Below are 19627 nucleotides of genomic sequence, written 5' to 3' on the forward strand. Positions count from 1 at the left end.
GAACGAGATCTCTCCGCACGAGCTCTACTCTTACTGTCGAACCACGGTACTCGCTGTTATTCTATCCGGCGCAATCTCGGGGATGGCTCGGCGCCCTTCCATAGATCTGCGCTGCATCCCATAGCAGTTTGGAGCTTCAGCCCTTATTACACAGGTGAATCCGACATTAAGTAGGTTATTTGGTCTGCCGATTGGGGTTATTAGGTTGCAAAAGTGCCCTGTGAGTAGAGCGACTGGTTTGCTCCACGCGGTGCTTGATTCCGAATATCGTAAAGCTATCCCCTCAGACACCCAGGTCAACTGGATAATATCGATTGTAATTCCGGATGTACGGCGAAATTGGACGAGCGGAGGTTCAGGTTGGTCTGTGTAGTATGGTCATGATGTATATCAATTCAGGTCTTCGCCGTTGTCAATATGGCCCTGATGTGATTGGTACTGTACTGCTTCCTTAATGGGGTAGAAACGTCACAGTTAGGGTTAAGTCTCTGGACCATTCCCACCCATGGCTGAACAAATGGCTGAGAGCCAGTAATCCAGTTCAATACTCTAGGATCTACAGGGTCCACCTCTGGCCTGATATACTGGAAATATAGCCTTCCAATAGCTCAAGCTGATTCTGCATGCCGCTCTGTATCCATATCAGTGCCCGGAGGACCGGAAATACGGCACCAGCAAATTCAACTTGATAATATCTACAATCTCAGTGTGCGGGGAGTCCTTTTCCCCGGATACTCTGGTGGGCTTAAATACCAGTACTCCCTCGAAGTCCAGTTAGCAGGTCTTCTCGATATTTGCGACCCAGACGAGCGGCTATATATTAGACTGTCACCTTTCGCATTTCCTTTCCATACAGACTATATCCTTATTTCAGCCATCATGTCGGAGCACGAGAACGCAAAGCTCGCTGCCCACGGGCTAGATAGTGGCTGGGACCACATCACTCAGGGCAGGGCAAGGAATGCACATCAACACGGAACATTACACGATGTCAACCAGGCCACCGTATCGCAAGTGGCCCGTCCAGAGTTTATGAAACTTGGCAACCCTGGTCCACTTGGATTGCTCGCTTTTGCAATCACGACGTTTGTAGTTGGACTCTATGAATGCGGTGCTGGGTATAGTGGCCCAAAAGATCCATCATGCTGTGCCTGTATTTCTAACCTCTGGCAGACTCCCCAACTCGAACCCAGAGGGCAACGTTGGGCCGAACCAAGCTGCCTTCGGCATTGTGATGTTTATGGGTGGTACGGCCCAAGTGCTCGCCGGACTGATGGAATTCCGTGTGGGAAATACGTTTGGAACAACTGTCCACTGTGCTTACGGTGCATTCTGGCTGAGCTACGGAATGTTCCTACTACCGTATCTCGGTATTGAAGACGCCTATAAAGGTGACAAGAGAGCCTACACATTTGCCATCGGGATCTACTTGATCTTGTGGTGCTTTCTCACATTCTTGTTCTTCCTTGCTGCTCTCCGGACGAACATTGCTATTCTATCTGTCTTTGTCACCCTAATCCTGGCGTATTTGTTTCTCAGTCTCGCCAACTTCACTGCTACAGAGCATGCCACTGCCAGTATGAATCTGAATAAAACCGGCGGTGCTCTTGCGGTTGTTTGTGCTGCCTGTGCTTTTTATGCAGGCGCGTCCGGCCTTATGGTGCCTGAAACTACCTGGGTCCGTTTTCCGCTCGGCGAGATCGAGGGCCCATGATGGTGGATGTTGCTTTAGGATGATTGAATCTCAATTGATGCCTAGAAGCAGATCCAGCTCCCTTCCTACTTAACTCCGAAACTATAGCTTTCAGTTTGATCAACGCCGGTGCCGCAGTGCCGGATCACTCCAATGACGGGATATTCTACACTAAAAGCGGAGTCTAAACCTGAGTATGTCTAGTTTATTTATTGTGGGTACTGAGATGGCCCACAGCTACCAACAAAAACTGCACCTAGGCAATTGTTCTATACCAGGGGTACGTAGTAGATGTCCACCAAGCACGCGTAGGTTCTTGGGGTATTTAATGGTTCATGTACCTGCAGTAGTCTAAACAGCTCTTCCCATTCTGTACTGAATTGAAAGCTCAGCACAACATGAAAGGCCTCGTTATTACCCTTCTGGGCCTCCTTGCTCCTGTCACCGCGTATGCGCCAGGCCTGGAGGTGGTCTATTCCCTGGACGCAGCAACCCAGGGCATCAGCTTCAGCGCAAACGGGCGCAAGTTCCTGTCCCAGCGGTACTCCCTGACTCTTCCGCCTCGCATTGTCGAACTCCTGGACGACAACACCACTGCGCTCTACCCAAACAAGGCTTGGAACTCGTACAACTCCAGTGACCCAGCCTCCGACCCTCGCAAGACCTTTGTCAATATCGACGGTGCACGCATCGGTCCCGATGATCGCTACTGGGTAGTCGACGGCGGTTCAACTGGCGTCAACGGTTCTACCAAGCTTGTAGGCGTGAACCTGACCACAAATGCCGTCGACCGGTCCTATTCTCTAGACAGCGTCATAGCCAGCAAAAGCGGCATTGACGACGTCCGCTTCAGCGCTTCCGGAGAAGTCGCATACCTCAGCGATACCGCCGGTGCTCTTGTCGTGCTCAATCTCACCTCCAGCCATGCCGTCCGCGTCCTCGCCAACTCCGACTCTGCCACGGCCTGGTTCCCCATGATGTACAACGGTACCCTGGTTCCTGGCTACGGCGGTAGCACACTTGCCGTGGGCCTTGACCAAATCGAAGTCTCCCCTGACGGTGTTTACCTCTACTACCAACCCTGCAACGGCGGTCTCTACCGCATCAAGACATCCTACGTCGACGCCGCCCTGACAAACTCCACGATGGCCTCTACCCTCGGCGACTACGCCGAGCCGTTTGCCCTAACTCCAAGTACAGGCGGGACGACTATTGACGGCGATGGGAATATCTACATCAGCGACACCAACCTGCTCGCTATCTGGAAGGTCACGCCGGAGGGCAGGACTACCATCCTCGTCCAGGACGATGCTCTTCTTTGGACCGACCTGATGTGGGTATCGGCTGATAAGAAGCTTTGGCTGCCGGCTTCCCAGATGCGTCCTGGTGGTGATGGTCTTATGGCTGAAGGGCCTAACTATATCTTTACCTACCCTATTGATGCGGGGCCGTCTCTTATTGACCATGCTTAGATGGTGGCCACGCGATCGACAGCCTGCATCGAGTGTTTAGCCGTCGGTCATGCCGTTGCATAGGCTATATAGAAAATATACACTGGTGCTCATGCTGGTGGAATATATGCTTCTTGGCTTTTTTTGAAAGTGCATGTCAGAATGAAAATGTTGCAGTTGTGAAGTTTCTGTTCGTGCTTGGTTCGATATATGTACTGTGTGCTGTGAAGGAAACAGAAGCCAAGAAACCATGTTTACGAAAAATTGCTGGTTGAGCGTCTTCATTGAATGGAAACAGAGGTAGTTATATTGTTCCAGCTTTCATAATACCCCGAGGCTCAATCCCGGACAATAACTTAGGCTGCTCAGGTATTCGGATTCACTCCACCGACAGTAACCAGGTTGACGGCTAAATGGATGATCCAAGTATGGGGTATCGGGAAAAACAATTGGTGGAGCCCAAAGCCCCACCAACCGGAGCGTGAGAAATGTCCAGCCCGATTGGCTAAATTTAGCCGTAGCGGGAAAAATGTCCACACAGTTGCAACAAATGCCCGTTTTGGTTACACCTTCAGTCGGGCCGGGTGTCTGCAACTGACTGGGAAGCAGGCTGAGATATGCAGGGCAACTTTTAAGAGCCTGATCTGCCGCACAAGACGCATCTTCTGTCGCTGTCACCTCCACCTCCTGCAACGGGCGCAGCATGGCCGCGACGTCAACACCACTGACCCAGGTGCTCCCGCCCCTCATCCTGGGCGGCGCCGGGTTTAGTTATCAACTAACACCAAACCCGAATCCAGAGCGGACAAGAGAAGTCCTGACGCGGGCTTTTGAGCTTGGAATCCGCGCCATCGACACCTCGTCGTACTACGAACCATCCGAGGAGCTTCTCGGGGAAGCGTTGTCACATCCGGAGTTCAGCTCTCGCTACAGCCGGGATGATTATATCCTGATGACTAAAGTTGGTCGCGTCAATGCTACAAAGTCCGACTACTCCCCAGAATGGATTAGATACTCGGTTGCTCGTTCTCTACAGCGGTTACGGACGAGCTACCTGGACGTCGTGTTCTGTCACGATATCGAACTGGTTGCTGAGGACAGTGTGCTGGAGGCAGTTGGAGTGTTGCTGGAGATGGTCGCGGCGGGGACAGTTCGCTATGTTGGGATATCAGGCTATCCAATCAACACTTTAGCCAGGGTCGCTCGTCGCGTACGGGAGATATATGGCCGGCCGCTGGATGTAATACAGAACTGGGCGCAGATGACGCTGCAGAATGATCGATTAGAGCGGCAAGGCTTACAGGCATTCAAAGAAGCCGGGGTGTTGTGTGTGTGCAGTTCTAGCCCCCTTGCAAGTGGTCTTCTGCGCGACGAAGGTGTACCGATTGCTGCGCTAGGAGACTGGCATCCAGCGCCAGAAGGGCTGCGTAGAGCTGCGCATGCCGCGGCGGGCCATGTTGCATCGCAGGGTGACTCATTAGCGCGGCTGGCACTGCGGTACGCACTGCGTCGGGCGCAGTATTCTTCAACAGCAGAATCACGCGTTGGCACGATTATGGGAGGGACATCGGTGGCTGAGATCGAGGAAAACATCACAACGGCGCTGTGGGTACTGCGACGGGATGGAGGGATATGGAAATGGGACTGTAATGACAAGCAGGCATTGGGATCACCTGGTAGCAACACGGATTTAGACTCAGATCTGCGCTTGTTCGCAGCTGTCCAAGAAATTCTGGGCGAGTGGAGGAATTACAGCTTCTCAGATGGAAACGCGGAGGGGGAAGAGGCAGCCGTTCAGACGAAGCTGTGAGAATTCTAGAATCAATTAGACGTGTTTTCAATAAAGCAATAAACTTCAAGTTTCACATGAAGAGCCCAACTCACCGGAAAGCCGTGATGGATTGAGGAAGGAGGAAGAAAGCCCGAAGAGGAACGGAGAGTCAAGATTAGCCGGTGTTACTGGCCTCAGGCTTCAGGCTGCCAAGCTGCTAACCCGCCAATCTCCCCACATCTCCAGTCCCCAGTCTTCTTAAGTCCAGCCATCCCCAGGCAAGGCTCGCGAATCTGTCGAGCATGAATTTGCACGCTCATGGATTGCAGTCCGACCATGCTGGATGGCGGGGACAACCGGCTGCGCGTCCTGCGGGCCTGTGACCGCTGCTCCCAGTCCAAACAGCGCTGCGATGGAGAGCATCCTTGGTACGTCGTAGTGCCTGGAGCTAGTTTTAGCTATTCCTCCCTGTTTTGCATCTAGATAAACTGACAAAAACCAGTCAGCGATGTGCCGGTTAGTGGATTGACCTGTCCAGGGCCCTCTTTAGCCGGCTAATTGATCCAGAACGAAATACTTCATGTCATTACGAGAAGCTAGTGCGCAAGCGTGGCCGTCGTCGACGAACGAAGCCAACCTCCACTGGCCACAGGGTGCTGGCGCCCGGCCCTTCAAGCTTGAACGGTCTCATAAATCCGACTGAGCTGGATACTTCAATGGACGATGGAGACAACATGCCGGAGAGCTTGCGAAGGAATACGAACCCGTTGAGCACGCCGTCATACACAGATGACTCTACCAGGATAACGGCCGAGACAAGAGCGACGGGAGGAAGCAATGAACAAGAGGGGAGAAATGGTCAATTTGGCCTCGAGCCTGATGCGCCTCCGGTCACTGGCCACCGCGATTCATACTCCCAGCCCCTGAATCCTTTTATTTTCCAAGATGTGTTTTTCGGAACGCCAGGCCGTCCGAGTAGCCAGACTGCGTTTACGCCCGGTCGCGTTGAACACTGGCTTGACAAGACCGCGCCAATTCCACGCAGTGGCTCTCGCGGCCTGTACTCTACAGTTTCGCACAAGACCCTGCAGGAAAATCTTGGAAATGGAGCAGCCCAAGGCCAGCGCTCATACCCTTGCTTGGAACCTCTGCTTCCCTATTTACAAGGAATACTCTCCCCTGCGGATGCATCCGAAATGCTTGAGATTTACTTTAATGAGCAGAGGAATCCTATATTCAAGGCGGCCTCACCATATACAATCACCCATGTCATACAGCCATCCTCTGTTCTGCATCCGACGGCCCCGCGGCCCACCTCCTCTATCCTCCTTATTGTGATGTTGCTTTGCGTTGCACAGACGGCGGACATCAAGATATTCGACCCACCCGGAGCGCGACAGCGCATTGTCCTCGATCTCTATCGTTTGGCGCTTGACTTGATGGAGCCAGTCGACTGGGATAATTATTTCAGGACCTCAGGTATGTCGCAGAAACAGCCATATTTGGCACAGCTAATTTCATTAGATGGATGGCAGTTTCACCCGCGCGGCGGATTCACCGATAAAGACGGGCGCTCGTCCGTGTCGCATGCGGCGGGGGGTGGACTGATACCCGATTTCCTGGGCTCGACCGACGCCATTCTTGCAGTTGTGATCCTCACCCTAGTGATATCTGGCGGCCATTTCAAGGCAGACAGCCTGAAATGGTGGTCCAAGGCTATTCGACTAGCTCGCGCCAGTGGACTGAGTATGGAGGATCAAGGAATCCAGCCAGCAAACTGTCAGGGACACACAACCCGCGAATGGTTGATTGTCAAAGAGGAGCGTCGAAGATTGTTTTGGCTCATTTACTGTCTCGACCGTCATCTAGGGCTTTCGTTCAATGCGCCCGTGAATTTCCCGGAGGGCACATTCCGCGTCGCAGCGCCGTTACCCGAGGCCATTTGGCAGAACCTCGAGACGATAGACCTCAATGCTATTCCAGCTCCACGCCTCGGCCCTCCGGCTAGGATATCTGGATACGGATTCTTCGAATATTTCCTCCCATTAGCGACCGTCCTCGGGCATATTATCGACTTCCACCACATGCAGAACCACCCTCTGCTCGGCGACACCCTTGGCCATGCAGCGGTCCATAAGATCGAGAACCTTATATCTCAGCGGGAGCAAGACCTAGCTGAACTGAGAGATAAACTCGAGAACCCGCTGCCAACCCAACATTCTGTTGACCCGTTTAGCCACCCGCTGGGCTACGGCCACACCCCAGCATCGACGATCGATTCGAAGAAGCCTTTAGTTCTTGCCTACAGCACGCATATGCTGCACGTCTGCTATATCCTGCTGCACGGAAAGTGGGACCCAATTTCCATGATTGAAGACAAAGACGACTGGATCACATCGGACAGTTTCCAAGCATGCGCGTCGCACGCGCTCAGCGCAACTGCCGCCGTGCACCAGATCCTATCACTCGACCCGGAACTCACCTTCATGCCATACCTCTTCGGCATCTATTTGCTACAGGGGAGTTTCATACTCCTCCTCTTTGTCGACCGGATGCCCGAGCTAGGCTTCAATAAATCCGTCGAGGAAGTTTGCGAGACTATCATCCGGGCGCATGAAGTGAGTGTCGTGACACTGGACACCACGTTTCAGGTACTACGCCTTACTCCTACTTTATGATAAAGAGTATATATCTAACGAGAACAGAAAAACATCCGCAAGGTTTTCCGGTCAATGCTGCATGATGCGCAGCGCGCAGATCCACATTTTCGAGAAACGCACAAGGCCCGAAGGAGGGAGATTTTGTCGTTGTACCGCTGGACGCGTACTTCGCATGGTCTAGCTTATTGATGTATGACGAAACATTTTGATTTCCATCGCCAGCGCGCGGCCGGCCTATGCGTGAAGCCTTTGATACCCCTTGAAGACCAGGAAGCAATTCTTGAAGCAATTTCTCCTTTCTAGCTGTGTCGCTCTGTATATTAGATAACAACTGTTTTATACATATCTACTTAACCCCAACCAGGCCCTCTAACTAAAGCATACTCAAAGACGCCCTTCCAACACCTGCCTCCCTCGCCAGCACAGCCTCGATCATCTCCTCCCTGGGTGGCTCCAGACCAGTCCACAGTTTAAACTGATCAAACGCCTGCGCGAGCAAAACCTCCACCCCGGTAACGGTTGCCCACCCTGAGTGCCTCTGCGCGACAGTTAACAGCGGTGTCTGCCTTGGCTTATACGACATGTCAATACAAAGCCCCTCACTCCGATCCTTGAACAAAGAGCCGAACTGCTCCTCGCTTGTTGTTTCAGCAGGAACAGTCGCGATAATGATGTCCGGCGACTCAGGACGAGATGATTCCGAGAGATCAGGAATCACGGTTATATTGAACGAACACCTGAAATCGTCCCGGACATTTTCGGCGATGGATTGTGTCCTGTTGACAAGGTAGATGTGTTGCACGCCCGCTTTGAACATTGCGTATAGTGCTGCCCTCGATGCACCGCCCGCGCCGATGACAAGGCCAGCCTTTAACGATTTCCCCTGTCCTTCTCCGTCGGGTGAAGTTTTCGTATACTTCATGATAATCGCATATAGCCCGGACCAGTCCGTATTATCTCCGATAATACTACTATTGCCATGTTCATGACCTGTGGGGATAAGCGTGTTAATCGCGCCAATGGCCTTCGCTGTTTCAGACACCTCGGTGCAGAATTTATGCACCTGCAGCTTATGAGGCATTGTGACGCTTGCGCCGCCAAAGGATTGTGCGTGGATTAAACGTCCGACTTCATCTATACTGGCCGATTCGCGGATTGTGTATGTGTGGGGGAGGGCGTGGTGGGTGAACCCTGTGTTGTGGATTGTGGGAGAGATGCTGAAAGAGATTCCGCTGCCGAAGATGTAGAAGTCTTTGGGTTCGGTCATTGTGATTGTTCGATTCTATTGAGGATGACTTAGTCGGTTGGCTTCTGGTTGATAGACTTTGGGTGGAAGATGGATAGAGTGATAGAGTCGGTGTGTTTAACCTGCAGGGTATATTGATGAACGTTGAAGAACGATTACCCACGGTTATTCGAATACCGTTGTATATTCGCCAGTAAATAGAACACTGTCCCCAAAATGTTGAGGTTATCCACATAGGCAAAGAATATAACCGATGCCGGGCACTACGCAGATACATCTACCAACAGCACCCACTCCGCAGAAATAATCATATACCATACCCGTGTTTAACATCACGGAGAAATCTAAAACATAATTGCGATGACCTCGGAAAAGAAAACCCTCCACCTTGTCGGCGTGGGCGTGACACACTCCATTGCCCCTGGGATGCACAACCACATCGCGCAGTCCCTCGATCTCCCCTGGACCTTCTATGCCACAGAATGTCCCACCATCGAAGATGTTCTAAGCCTCGCAAGAAAGCCGACGACGGCTGGGCTTGTCGTGACAATGCCGTATAAAAACTCCGTGATGGCGCAACTCGACCAGCTCGACGATCTGGCAAGCATGATCGGCGCCTGTAACAATATCTACTATACGAATGACGAGCCGAGGCAATTACGAGGGACCAATACCGACTGGAGGGGAATTAGGGGCTGCTTATTGGAAAGAGGCGAGGAAATTCAACGCCCGTCCAGTGGAAATCCTGGGGCAGCATTGATTGTGGGTGCTGGAGGGGCGAGTCGGGCAGCTGTGTATGCCCTGAGCGAGCATCTTCACTGCCAGACAATCTATATTCTGAACCGCGACGAGGGAGAGGTTCGAGATCTTATTCGCGATGCGCAGAAATTGTCCAGAGTGCCGGAGATCATCCACATCACGACAGCAGAGCAGGCACAGGGACTGCAGACTTCACCATATTACATTGTCGGTACAGTGCCGGATTTTGAGCCGCAGACAGAATCCGAGAAGAATGTTGCGTCGATATTAGGCTGGTTTCTTTCCCAGCAAACTAAAGGGGTGCTGTTGGATATGTGCTTCAAGCCGCGGCGGACACGGATGATCAAGTTGGCAGAGTCACTGGGGTGGCCCTGTGTTGAAGGCACGCATGTTATCGGATATCAGATCGAGGAGCAATGGCGACTATGGGCTGGGGAGGAGAAAGTGGCCTCATTAGACTGGGAGGGAGCTTGGAAGGTGCTGTTGCAGGCTGCGGAGGAGAGCACTGCAATTAACTAATTCAAACTGGGAACGCGTTTGTGTAGTAAGAGAAACTCATAGATTATTGGAACAATAGCCAGACAATAAAACCATGCAACCATCTGAAGGGTTTAAAAGAGAGACGGGATAACGGCCGAAGCACTCTTAGGGCACACCACCAGCGCGTGGACAGCAGAACTGGCACTTTGATACTGGACAGTAATCCTCAATGTTCTAAACCTTCATCGGTGTTTCCTTTACCTGATCCTACAGTCTGGATGACCCCACCGGACCCAGACCCATTCCATCCCCGCAACGCCATCGGCAATGACATTAACCGATCTGACTGAGCACCGGAACGACATTTATATTTACAAAAGAAGTTATATTCAGCAGCAGAACCACCGACAGACTAATCAAACACAAGACAAAATGCCAGACCTCCATACCTTGCCAGAGGGCACCCGCCCTGAACACGCCATTCGCAACAACGGCCCCGATAACCTCGTTCTCGAGCGGGCGAAATTGCGTGAACTGGCTGAGGGATGGCCTTGTTACCGGTGAGAAAGCCTGTCCGTATGTTTATTCTTTAAATACTGATAGTTAATATGCAGTGACGCCTCCGAGTGGGAAAACTTCGAATCAATCTTCCACCCCAACGCCTTCGTCTACACCACCTGGTCTGGTCGGGTCAGTTACAAGGACTTCATTGCCGCATCCAAGGCCGGGATGGATAAAGGCGCGTTCATCATGCACAGATGCCACGGGGTTACGAGCGATATCACACCCGATGCCACCCGTGCTGTGACGAAGATGAAGGCGACCATTACGCAGCGGTTCAACATTGACGGGGCCGAGGTCGATGCAGAGGCAGACTGCCGCTTCTGTTTCTTCTTTGAGAAGGCAGATGGCAAATGGGGAGCACGGTTTGTGAGGCATTGGTATGAGAAGGACAAGTTGATTCCCGTTGTCCCGGGGCGGTTTCCCAGTATCGATGTTGAGAAGTTGAATTCATATCCTGAGGGGTATAAGTGTCTGGCGTATTGCCAGGAGGCGACTATGGGCGTCAAGGTTCTACGAGATATGCCTGGACATAGAAGGCATGTTGGGACGGTGAATGGGGAGAAGCATGATCTGTTGTATAGGCTGGCAAAAGACTGGCTGGACGGGAAAGAGATTGATGTCTAATCTGCTTTAACTGCATGAATAAAGAACTACTGTAACTGCAACCGCTCCTGTAACCTCTTCCAAGCTGTAATTCCTCGTCGCGCATGCTCAGCGGGAACTCCCTCCCCTTCCTCACTCATGGTCCGGGAGAACAGCTCCATCGAGACAAACCCCTTGTACCCTAACCCTTCAATGAATGCCCTGGCCACATCCTCAACAGGCAAATAAGCGCCTCTATCTTGTTCATACATAAACGTCCTCGCATTCCTCGACCAACTCATCCTCGCCGGCTGTCCTTCGACATAAAACTCATGGCCTTCAACCAGCGGACTGCTCATCCTCTCCGCATCGACAACCTGGATATAAAAGACCTTGTCCACATCGACCTCTTTCACAATAAACTCAATTACCTTCGCCAATTCCGCATCTGCATCGACAGCTTTACCATCAGCAGCGGCCGGATCTCCCCAAACCCGTCCAGCAATGTTGAATGTATCCAAACACATCCCAAAATTAGACCTATCGACCCGCTTTACCACATCCCATAGCTTCTGCACTGTATCGACATGTGTGCTCCAGCAGAGATTCTCATACGCGAATCTCACGACGGGAGTCTGTGTAAGACCCATACCAGCCACTTCGCGGAGATCAGACACAATCACGTTGATATCATCAACGAGTTCATTTGCCGGTAAGAAATTCGCCGGAATCTGGATCGTGTCTGTACCCAGACTTTTCGCTATCTGTAGCCATAGCTTCATCTTCTCAATCAGTCGTTTATGTTGTTCTCGGTCCTTAAGTCCCTCGTAGAATAGGAATGGCTGTAGACCGATGATATCCAGACCCGCCGAGTCGCAGAGAGAGCGGATTTTGTCTGCGGCGTTGAGGAGAGCATCCGGGGATGGTGTTTCAGAGTGTGATATTCCTCGCGCGAAATAGTCTAGGTCTTCGTAGAAGATTTCGATTCCCTTGAAGCCAGCGGTGGCGGCTTGGGTGATTTTGTTGGGGAGGGCGTGGACCCAGGCCCGGCCTAGGGAGGCGCTCATTATGGCTGGTTGGTAGGTCATATTTCTGCAGGTGCTATTTGGCAGGGGAATATTGTCTACTGTCTTCAAGTAGCGAGTTGGTGATGTTATGGAGATACTAAATAGAAGTGCTATGACGTTGGCGGTATTACTCTTAGCCGCGGATGTAGGAATGTCCGATCATGATTATCATTGCATTTCAAGTTATTGGATGGATTATTTCTATTGATGGAAGTATCCATGCTTAGCAGCTTCCTCCTGAATAACCTTCCGCATTACATGCACTGGCGCTGGCCGTTTCGTAAAGAGTTCATACTGCGCAATGCCCTGTTCAACTAGCAAGTTGAGGCCATCCACCACCACCCAGCCTGTTGATGTATGCTCCAGCATCTGCTCCAGTAACGGGGTTTTACACGGTCCGTAGGCAACCTATCTTCCGTCAGCTTTGTGGTCCTGAAATGAAAGTTCAAGGGGTATGTACCTCAAGAAACACACCACCAGTCGTACTTTGCAACCACTTCTCCGACACGCGAATGTCGATCAGAGACTCGCTTCCAATCTTCTGAGCAGGAAGACAGGAAATAACGATAGTTGGAAGACGCATATACACAGGCCAGGGGTCATCAACTGATCGAATAACCTCCAGTTGGAACTCTGTGCCGAATTTAGCCTTGGCCCACTGGTGATAATACGCAGCGAGTTTCTGTGCATTGTTAACCGTCCTGTTATCGATGCAGATCTGACGAATGCCGAGCTGGTAGCAGGCATAGATGGCAGCACGGGCCATGCCGCCGGCTCCTATTATTAGGGCTGTTGTGCCCTCTCGGATGGTGTTTGCTGGTGAGAGATGATTATAGATGCAGTTTCTGATTCCAATGTAGTCAGTGTTGTAGCCTTTGCGGATTGACTTTCCACTGCCGTCCGGTTGGTGTTGTCTTTCTAGGACGACGGTGTTGACGGCGTTGATGTCTCGTGCGTCTGGGTTGATTTCGTCGAGGTATTCGAGGACTGCTGTTTTATAGGGTAGTGAGACTGCAATGCCGCCATAGGTTTCGTCATCGAGGATTGGCCGAATGTCTGACAGGGTATTTGCTTGTAGGGCATCGTAAACATGGGGAAGTCCGCAGGATGAATACGCTGCATTGTGCATCGCTGGTGAAAGGCTGTGCTGGACGGCTTGACCAACTATGGTGAAATGCTTTTTAGGGTTGAGGAAGCAAGCTGTAAGTGCCTTTTGCGCTTCAGATAGAGTGACTCCAAGTCCGTCGTAGCCAGGGATCATGACTGGGGACAAGATAGGGTTCAAGCAGACGGACGTCCGACCCAGTATTCCGGTATTGTACATTATAACTGAGATGCTGGAGTTCTGCAGTACGGCCTGCCTCAGAGCAATGCAGGAAAGGTTGTCTGCTGACAGGGCAGATTCACCGGTTATGCGGATGCACTCGAAGCCTAGCTCCTGGGCCATTCTAGGGAGGGTGTCGATTTCGGGAAGTTCACCTTTCCATCCCAAGGTGATTGCTTGGTGGTAGGTTGCTATTTTTTTGGTATGGCCCTTTATATTATTCAACGTTTGAATGGCGCTAGAGTTATGGTTGATGGAGCAGGTTATAGCATCTGGCGCCAGACGGAGAACCATTTGCAGGAGGTCTGTATATAAGTCTAGGTGCTGGTCTGTGGTACGTATATCCATGACGATAGGAATGCGAGAGCTCATTCGAAGAATCGCGACATACCGCGCGAGATGATGTATCGGCCCAGTTTTGTCAACTGTGTCGAGGTCGACTACCAGACTGATGGCGTCCGCCCCTGCATCTAGGGCTTCTAGATCGGGGTCGGAGTCCAGCCATGGCGCGGGAATCTGCAGTGCAAAAGTATGCGACGGGGAAAAGGCGTCTGATGAGAACAGAGGACTGTCATTATGTCCAAAAATGCGGTTTAGGAAGCGTACAAAGACCCGTTCGGTGTCTTTCAGCTTCAGGCTTGAGGGTACTCGGGTAGATGGCCGGGATTCCTCCAGATTAAAGAATTCAAAGTTTGAACAGGCTTCGAAGAATGCCTTTCCGACTTGCCGGTAGCGTTCAAATTTGTCCTCACTGGTTGTGACCAGCTGCCGTAATGCAGAGTCTGCTCGTCTGATGTATATCACCGGATGGTCCTGGGCGAATTGTTGCAATAAAGTTTGTTGCTGCTGGCTGGCAACGCCCCCAAGTCCGACAATAACGCACCCCTTTCCACATTTTGATAGTAGCTCCTGTGATAGTTGGCCCTCGACCGTGCGGTACTGCGCCATCCCATTGGCAGCAATATACTCCTGCGGCGACAAGTCGAAATGCTCCTTGAACACAGCGTCAAAGTCGACGAATCTGCGACGTAGGCTGACAGACGCAATGATACCGAGTGTTCTCTTTCCCGCTCTGGGGAATCCTATCAGAACTATCGTCGCATCAGGGCTGTACTGTCGGGTATAGCTGCGGAATCCGCCTTGGGAAAGATTCCCAGAGTCAGCCCCCTCTGTCGTGCAAGCACCAAACATGGTCTCTGGGGCCACATATTCTCGCGGCTTCCTCATATCCTAGCTCGAGAGGAAGTTATATTCTTCATGCTTCGGCAATCCTGGAACCACAATTGCCCAATCCATCGGCTAAACGCATAGCCTGTCACATGACCTGCTACTCCAGATCCTGCACATATGTCTCTACTTCCATGCGGAGATTCCACGCGGAGATATCTACGGGGTAATTAATTCCCATGTTCATCCATGTCGAGTCCTCGGCCTTGCAAGCGGCAGCGCATCTGCCGGGCCTGCGATCAGTGCCGCCGGCGCAAGTCAAAGTGTGATGGCGAACAGCCCGTGTGCCGTATATGCCAGGCGGCGGGTCGCAATTGTTCCTATGAGAACGGCGGTGGGCGACGGGGCTTACCTACGGGGTATGTGAGAGGACTTGAGACTGCGCTGGGATTGATGTTCCAGAAGAATCCAAGCTGTGAGAAAGATCTTCTCGTCCTGTTACGTGAACGTCGGACTGCGGCGTCTAGGAATCGGGCTGTGGATCGCTGGCGAAATTCCAAGGCTGCGACCATTCTATCACAGTCATCACCGGCTGGACCGGGAGATTTATCCACTGAAGAAAATGTCGATGATGATGGGGAGTGGGTGGTGGACGAGAAACACAATGCTCCTAGTGAACAAGAATCCGCAGCACCTCGCCCTAACGAAGCAGGCATCATTCAAAAAACGCCAAGTGCACAAACGGAGTGCAACGAAGCGATCGATATGCCCTTACCGAGTAATACATCGGAGCTGCTTGATGTCTATTTTGTTTATACACATTCGTGGTTTCCGATTCTCGAACGCCGTGTTCTGCTGCGAGCCATGTACACCTATCCAGGAGAACAGCCATTCCACAGCTCATGTCACTTCGTTCTCTGGGCTGTCATCGCCTATGCGAGCTTGATAAAAGGAGACAGTACATTGACTGTCACACCAACAGAAATTTCGCTCTGCATTCGGAAGAGAATCCTGTCTAACTCCATGACATTAGACTTGGATGTCGTTCGCGCCCTTATAATCCTTGTCCTAGTGCACCTTGACATTGGAGATATCCAGTTGGCCTGGGTATTAATAGGTCAGGCCGCCAGAATGCTATATCTTCTACCGAAATCGTCTCAAACTGGCCGATTCCGTAATGCATTCCATGGCTGCATGTTCTTGGACACCGTCATATCAGCGTTTCTGGGACGTGCACCCTCATTATCTACTGAGGAGCAGTTGAGCTGTGGCCCGGTAGAAGAAGACGATATGGAAGAATGGGATAGTTGGAGCATATCAGGCAATGTGGCAGGAAGAGGACCTCTCCAATCGTTAAGCATATTCAACCGACTAAGACAACTCACGCAGGTCCTTTCCAGCATCCTGTATCACTCGGACCATGGACCTGCGCATTCCTCTCTGGGAAATATCATCGAGAAGACCAAGGCTGTCCTGGAAAGACATCCATATACCGGCCGAGACTCAGCAACACCGCCACTGCTCACACTACATCTAACAACTGCGTTTGTGATTATGACAGCAATTCATCGCTTCGAAATATCAGACCCCTCTGCATTAGCGGAGACCTCGCATTGTTTAATGGGTTTATTGGGCGATTATACAGAAGTTATGAAGTCCTCAAGAGCATCCCCTCTGCTCCGTTACTTTGCGCTGCAGTGCCAGTATTGTCTCGAAGTCCAGCCCCAAAGCTATGAAATTGTCGTCTTGAGGAACCGCATTTCATCATACCTGGAAGAAATACCTGGAAGCCAGATTACCAACAACAAGGCCGCTGGGGATTCAAGCTTACTCGCCTCCGTTACCGATATAAACAGCGACCGATCTCATATTATTGGAAAACTGAATGCCAGAGAAATGCCATTCCTTGAACTGGAAAGCTATCCCCAATCAGCTACCGCGAATACCATGCAAATGCCATATGCAACTCCAGTCTCCAACATCGAGAACCTAACCACGGACAAGCCGTATGTGCCGCCCTCCCTGGGAGAAGCGGATGCATTTGATGAATTGTTCGAAGAGTTGGTGACTTCAATACCAAGTGCGAGGTATCCACTCCCTATCTACCTTGCGACATGCCTTGTTGCTAACTGTTATAGGCTCGAGCCGGAGTTTGCACACAATCTGGGCTTCTACGCCGGCGACCTCGACACCGACTTTATGACCCAGCTGCAGCGGTCACCGAATGGATGACCTGCCATTTCTACCATCATTGATATTAATTCATTAACCTATTGGCCTTAAGGACGTACAACGCCTTTCAGCCACCCCATACAGCCGAGATATCCGACGGCTAAAGCCTTTCCCGGGCTAGTGGCCTCGGCGACAGTTGACTAGGGCACTAAGATAAAACATCAACCTCCCTGATTCAGATGGATAGAGGCGAGTGGGCCTCTTAGAAGACTGAGCCGAGGATTCTCTCACCGGCAAGCGTCGCTGGAGGGATGGGATACAGGTGTAACAGATATTGTGTGGAGAAATATAGATAGTTCTCCATAAGAGATATACAACCTACTATACATAACCATATACCCTATAACAACTTTTATATACCTTCACAGCCTAATACTGACCATTCGGAATAAGCAAGGGCATCGAATCCTCCCAAATGGAGTCCGTCAAAACCTGCTTATTCCCCCCATCCGCATCCATAATGACAATCTGCCCATACGGCTGAAACGTATCATCATAAAGCGCACATTCATACTGGAACCCAAACATGCCCGTCGAATACATGATCCTACCATCATAACTCCAAACCGCATGCGCATCATTGCCACCGCTACTCGTCAACACCCGCAAATCACTCCCATCCGGCCGAATCGTACAGACATCATAGTTGTAAACCCCCGTCTTGCGTGTAAACACAATCCTCTCCCCATCCGGCGAGAAATAAGGCAGGTTGTCCCAGTCATTCGTCAGGACTGTAATATTCCTCGTCTCCAGATCCAAAACACGCAGTCCAAGCTGGCTCCGATCCCCCTTGGATGAATTCGCGCCCCACACTCTATACACGATCTTCTTTCCGTCGTGCGAGTAGGTCGGGAATCCAGAGTTGACCGCCGACGTATTCGTAAGCGTCTGGTTACTTTCCGTCAGTGTCTCGTGGTGAGATCCGTTTACTGTCGCTCGGACAAGCCACCCTCCCATCTCGCCGCGGGTCGTGAACCAGGCACCCTCGCCAAAGACGAGCCACTCGCTGTCTGGACTCCACGAGGGCTGGAATGCCCCTGCCAGACCCTGCCCGACAAGGGAGGACTCTACGAGATCAGTCTTGGAGTTATCGTACGCAACATGCTCATCCGATCCATCGGGGTTTAGGGTCACGACGGAGGAGTTCCCGAGCTGCTTCTCTGTCATGGCGAGGCGGTTCTGGCGGGACATTTGGGGGAAGACGTCGACGAAGCGGTAGTCCCAGGTTGTATCCCAGGCGTAGAGTTCCTTGTTGAGGGGGCGGACGTCCCACGCTGTTTTCTCGTATACGATGGATTTTCCATCTGGTGACCAGGATGGGGAGCGGATTGTCGTGTTGAGATATGTACCGGATGTGGTGTAGATTCCTTCTCTGGATGTTCCTTTCAGATGGTATCCGATTGTGCTGTTTGTGATGTATTGTGGGAATGCCTTGACGCCGGATCCCGAGACTTCCACGCGTCTATCTTTCCCTGTTGCGAAGTCGACGGAGACAAGGATCGAGCTAGTGGAATCGATTGATTCAGGTCTGTGTGCACCCCATGTTCCTTCACGGGTTATCTCGTAGTATACAATGCGCTTTCCGTCAGGGGACCATTTCGGCGAACCGAGTGAGTATCCAGGTTTCGTTGCGATCTGGCGAAACCCAGAGCCATCAGGACGAATGGCGTAGATGGAGAGTTCCTGCGTATGTTCCCACCCAGAGAGACCCTGGAACGTCTGATCACCGTGTCCAGCCCAGTTCGTATTCCGGTCCGACGAGAACGCAAGCCACCGTCCGTCTGGAGACCACGATGGACGGAAATACCCATTCATGAGGGTGTCGTTTGCGGCTGTCGCGGGGGTATCAGTTACATTCCACCGCCTGCCTGTCTTCAGATCCGTCACCCAGATATTCGCCCTGTATCCATTCGCTGTGGACACGTAGGCTGCTAAACTCCCATTCGGGGAGAGAACGACAGAATCCTCCATAGACGGTGTAGCGAGTAGCTCTTCCAAGCCCGACCCATCCGGGCGAACGCGGTAGATATCAGAGTTCCCATCTCCATTCCGCTCGCCCGTGAATGTAATCCATTGTCCATCTGGTGAGAACTCGGCGTGGTACTCGAAGATCGGGTCGGAGAGGAGAGGGCGTTCGTTTGTGCCGTCGGCGTTGGCGATGTACAGTTCTGATGTACCCGGTGCGATGCGGTTCATTAGGAAGACGCCTTTCTTGTTGGGTGCCGGGGGGGCCGCAGTGCGAGGAGTGTGAGCGTGCGACTTGGAACTGTCGCCGTCAAGACCGAGCTGGCTGGCATAGGGACAGGCACCCAATGCAGGGCCAGCGAGAAGACCGACGAGAGGCACGAAGGAGCCTGCGAGCAGCCGCATGGTCAGGGCAATCAGATAAGATGTCGGATCAGATTCTAGAAGCCCTAACGCAGGACCGGCAGGGAATTTCGCATTTTATATTCAAGGATCTGCATTGTATACTACGTTTGAAGAAATCATGTCCGAGGGCCGACTGTCGGGCTCTGCTGGTGCAACGTGGAGATTTGTTTCTAATTGATTAAAGGGCTGCTCTTTTATGGCTTGCAGTGGACTCTTCAGACCTGCCTACTGACCTGGTTCAGGCCAGCAGATACTATATCG

At 51.8% G+C, this 19627-nt stretch overlaps 11 protein-coding genes across 11 annotated transcripts; 7 read left to right on the forward strand and 4 right to left on the reverse strand.

Annotated features, from left to right (window-relative positions):
* Window positions 1-853: 853 nt before the first annotated feature.
* ASPVEDRAFT_590266 (acetate uptake transporter family protein) lies at window positions 854-1903 on the forward strand. The gene is made up of 2 exons (XM_040815445.1): window positions 854-1118; window positions 1174-1903. Exons 1-2 carry the CDS (start codon window positions 880-882, stop codon window positions 1712-1714), a joined length of 780 nt encoding a protein of 259 aa, XP_040666530.1. The 5' UTR covers window positions 854-879; the 3' UTR covers window positions 1715-1903.
* A 188-nt stretch (window positions 1904-2091) lies between these two features.
* Window positions 2092-3165, forward strand: ASPVEDRAFT_129009 (uncharacterized protein; the record flags this gene model as incomplete). Its single annotated transcript, XM_040806597.1, has 1 exon — window positions 2092-3165. The coding sequence occupies one exon, from the start codon at window positions 2092-2094 to the stop codon at window positions 3163-3165; it is 1074 nt and encodes a 357-aa protein (XP_040666531.1).
* Window positions 3166-3708: 543 nt separating this feature from the next.
* Window positions 3709-5067, forward strand: ASPVEDRAFT_40300 (uncharacterized protein). The gene has a single exon (XM_040812124.1). The coding sequence runs from the start codon at window positions 3848-3850 to the stop codon at window positions 4952-4954; it is 1107 nt and encodes a 368-aa protein (XP_040666532.1). The 5' UTR covers window positions 3709-3847; the 3' UTR covers window positions 4955-5067.
* Window positions 5068-5251: 184 nt separating this feature from the next.
* On the forward strand, window positions 5252-7593 carry ASPVEDRAFT_127556 (Zn(II)2Cys6 transcription factor; the record flags this gene model as incomplete). Its single annotated transcript, XM_040806468.1, has 4 exons — window positions 5252-5343; window positions 5418-5431; window positions 5483-6394; window positions 6440-7593. The coding sequence occupies 4 exons, from the start codon at window positions 5252-5254 to the stop codon at window positions 7591-7593; spliced, it is 2172 nt and encodes a 723-aa protein (XP_040666533.1).
* Window positions 7594-7948: 355 nt separating this feature from the next.
* On the reverse strand, window positions 7949-8842 carry ASPVEDRAFT_128860 (shikimate dehydrogenase family protein; the record flags this gene model as incomplete). The annotated part of the gene is made up of 1 exon (XM_040806586.1): window positions 7949-8842. The coding sequence occupies one exon, from the start codon at window positions 8840-8842 to the stop codon at window positions 7949-7951; it is 894 nt and encodes a 297-aa protein (XP_040666534.1).
* Window positions 8843-9181: 339 nt separating this feature from the next.
* Window positions 9182-10099, forward strand: ASPVEDRAFT_126770 (shikimate dehydrogenase family protein; the record flags this gene model as incomplete). The annotated part of the gene is made up of 1 exon (XM_040806395.1): window positions 9182-10099. One exon carries the CDS (start codon window positions 9182-9184, stop codon window positions 10097-10099), a length of 918 nt encoding a protein of 305 aa, XP_040666535.1.
* Window positions 10100-10492: 393 nt separating this feature from the next.
* Window positions 10493-11248, forward strand: ASPVEDRAFT_126837 (putative pathogenesis associated protein Pep2; the record flags this gene model as incomplete). The annotated part of the gene is made up of 2 exons (XM_040806399.1): window positions 10493-10620; window positions 10675-11248. 2 exons carry the CDS (start codon window positions 10493-10495, stop codon window positions 11246-11248), a joined length of 702 nt encoding a protein of 233 aa, XP_040666536.1.
* Window positions 11249-11274: 26 nt separating this feature from the next.
* ASPVEDRAFT_27487 (sugar phosphate isomerase/epimerase family protein) lies at window positions 11275-12294 on the reverse strand (the record flags this gene model as incomplete). Its single annotated transcript, XM_040810016.1, has 1 exon — window positions 11275-12294. One exon carries the CDS (start codon window positions 12292-12294, stop codon window positions 11275-11277), a length of 1020 nt encoding a protein of 339 aa, XP_040666537.1.
* Window positions 12295-12425: 131 nt separating this feature from the next.
* ASPVEDRAFT_40303 (putative pentafunctional AROM polypeptide) lies at window positions 12426-14831 on the reverse strand. The gene is made up of 2 exons (XM_040812125.1): window positions 12734-14831; window positions 12426-12681 (listed from the first exon to the last, which is right to left on the reverse strand). Exons 1-2 carry the CDS (start codon window positions 14786-14788, stop codon window positions 12475-12477), a joined length of 2262 nt encoding a protein of 753 aa, XP_040666538.1. The 5' UTR covers window positions 14789-14831; the 3' UTR covers window positions 12426-12474.
* A 182-nt stretch (window positions 14832-15013) lies between these two features.
* On the forward strand, window positions 15014-16996 carry ASPVEDRAFT_82333 (uncharacterized protein; the record flags this gene model as incomplete). The annotated part of the gene is made up of 2 exons (XM_040817186.1): window positions 15014-16851; window positions 16903-16996. 2 exons carry the CDS (start codon window positions 15014-15016, stop codon window positions 16994-16996), a joined length of 1932 nt encoding a protein of 643 aa, XP_040666539.1.
* Window positions 16997-17365: 369 nt separating this feature from the next.
* On the reverse strand, window positions 17366-19366 carry ASPVEDRAFT_51884 (TolB family protein; the record flags this gene model as incomplete). The annotated part of the gene is made up of 1 exon (XM_040814539.1): window positions 17366-19366. One exon carries the CDS (start codon window positions 19364-19366, stop codon window positions 17366-17368), a length of 2001 nt encoding a protein of 666 aa, XP_040666540.1.
* Window positions 19367-19627: the final 261 nt, after the last annotated feature.

This window comes from Aspergillus versicolor (genome assembly GCF_001890125.1).
Source record: "Aspergillus versicolor CBS 583.65 unplaced genomic scaffold ASPVEscaffold_3, whole genome shotgun sequence".
NCBI lineage: Eukaryota > Fungi > Ascomycota > Eurotiomycetes > Eurotiales > Aspergillaceae > Aspergillus > Aspergillus versicolor.

Excerpts from the sequence above, each read along its gene's own strand:
- ASPVEDRAFT_40300 (XM_040812124.1), top strand. The coding sequence starts at position 3,848 with ATGGCCGCGACGTCAACACCACTGACCCAGGTGCTCCCGCCCCTCATC.
- ASPVEDRAFT_40303 (XM_040812125.1), bottom strand. The coding sequence starts at position 14,788 with ATGTTTGGTGCTTGCACGACAGAGGGGGCTGACTCTGGGAATCTTTCC. Across the intron at positions 12,682-12,733 it reads CTGGTGGTGTGTTTCTTGAG|GTTGCCTACGGACCGTGTAA; the intron begins GTACATACCCCT and ends GACGGAAGATAG.
- ASPVEDRAFT_590266 (XM_040815445.1), top strand. The coding sequence starts at position 880 with ATGTCGGAGCACGAGAACGCAAAGCTCGCTGCCCACGGGCTAGATAGT. Across the intron at positions 1,119-1,173 it reads CTCTATGAATGCGGTGCTGG|ACTCCCCAACTCGAACCCAG; the intron begins GTATAGTGGCCC and ends AACCTCTGGCAG.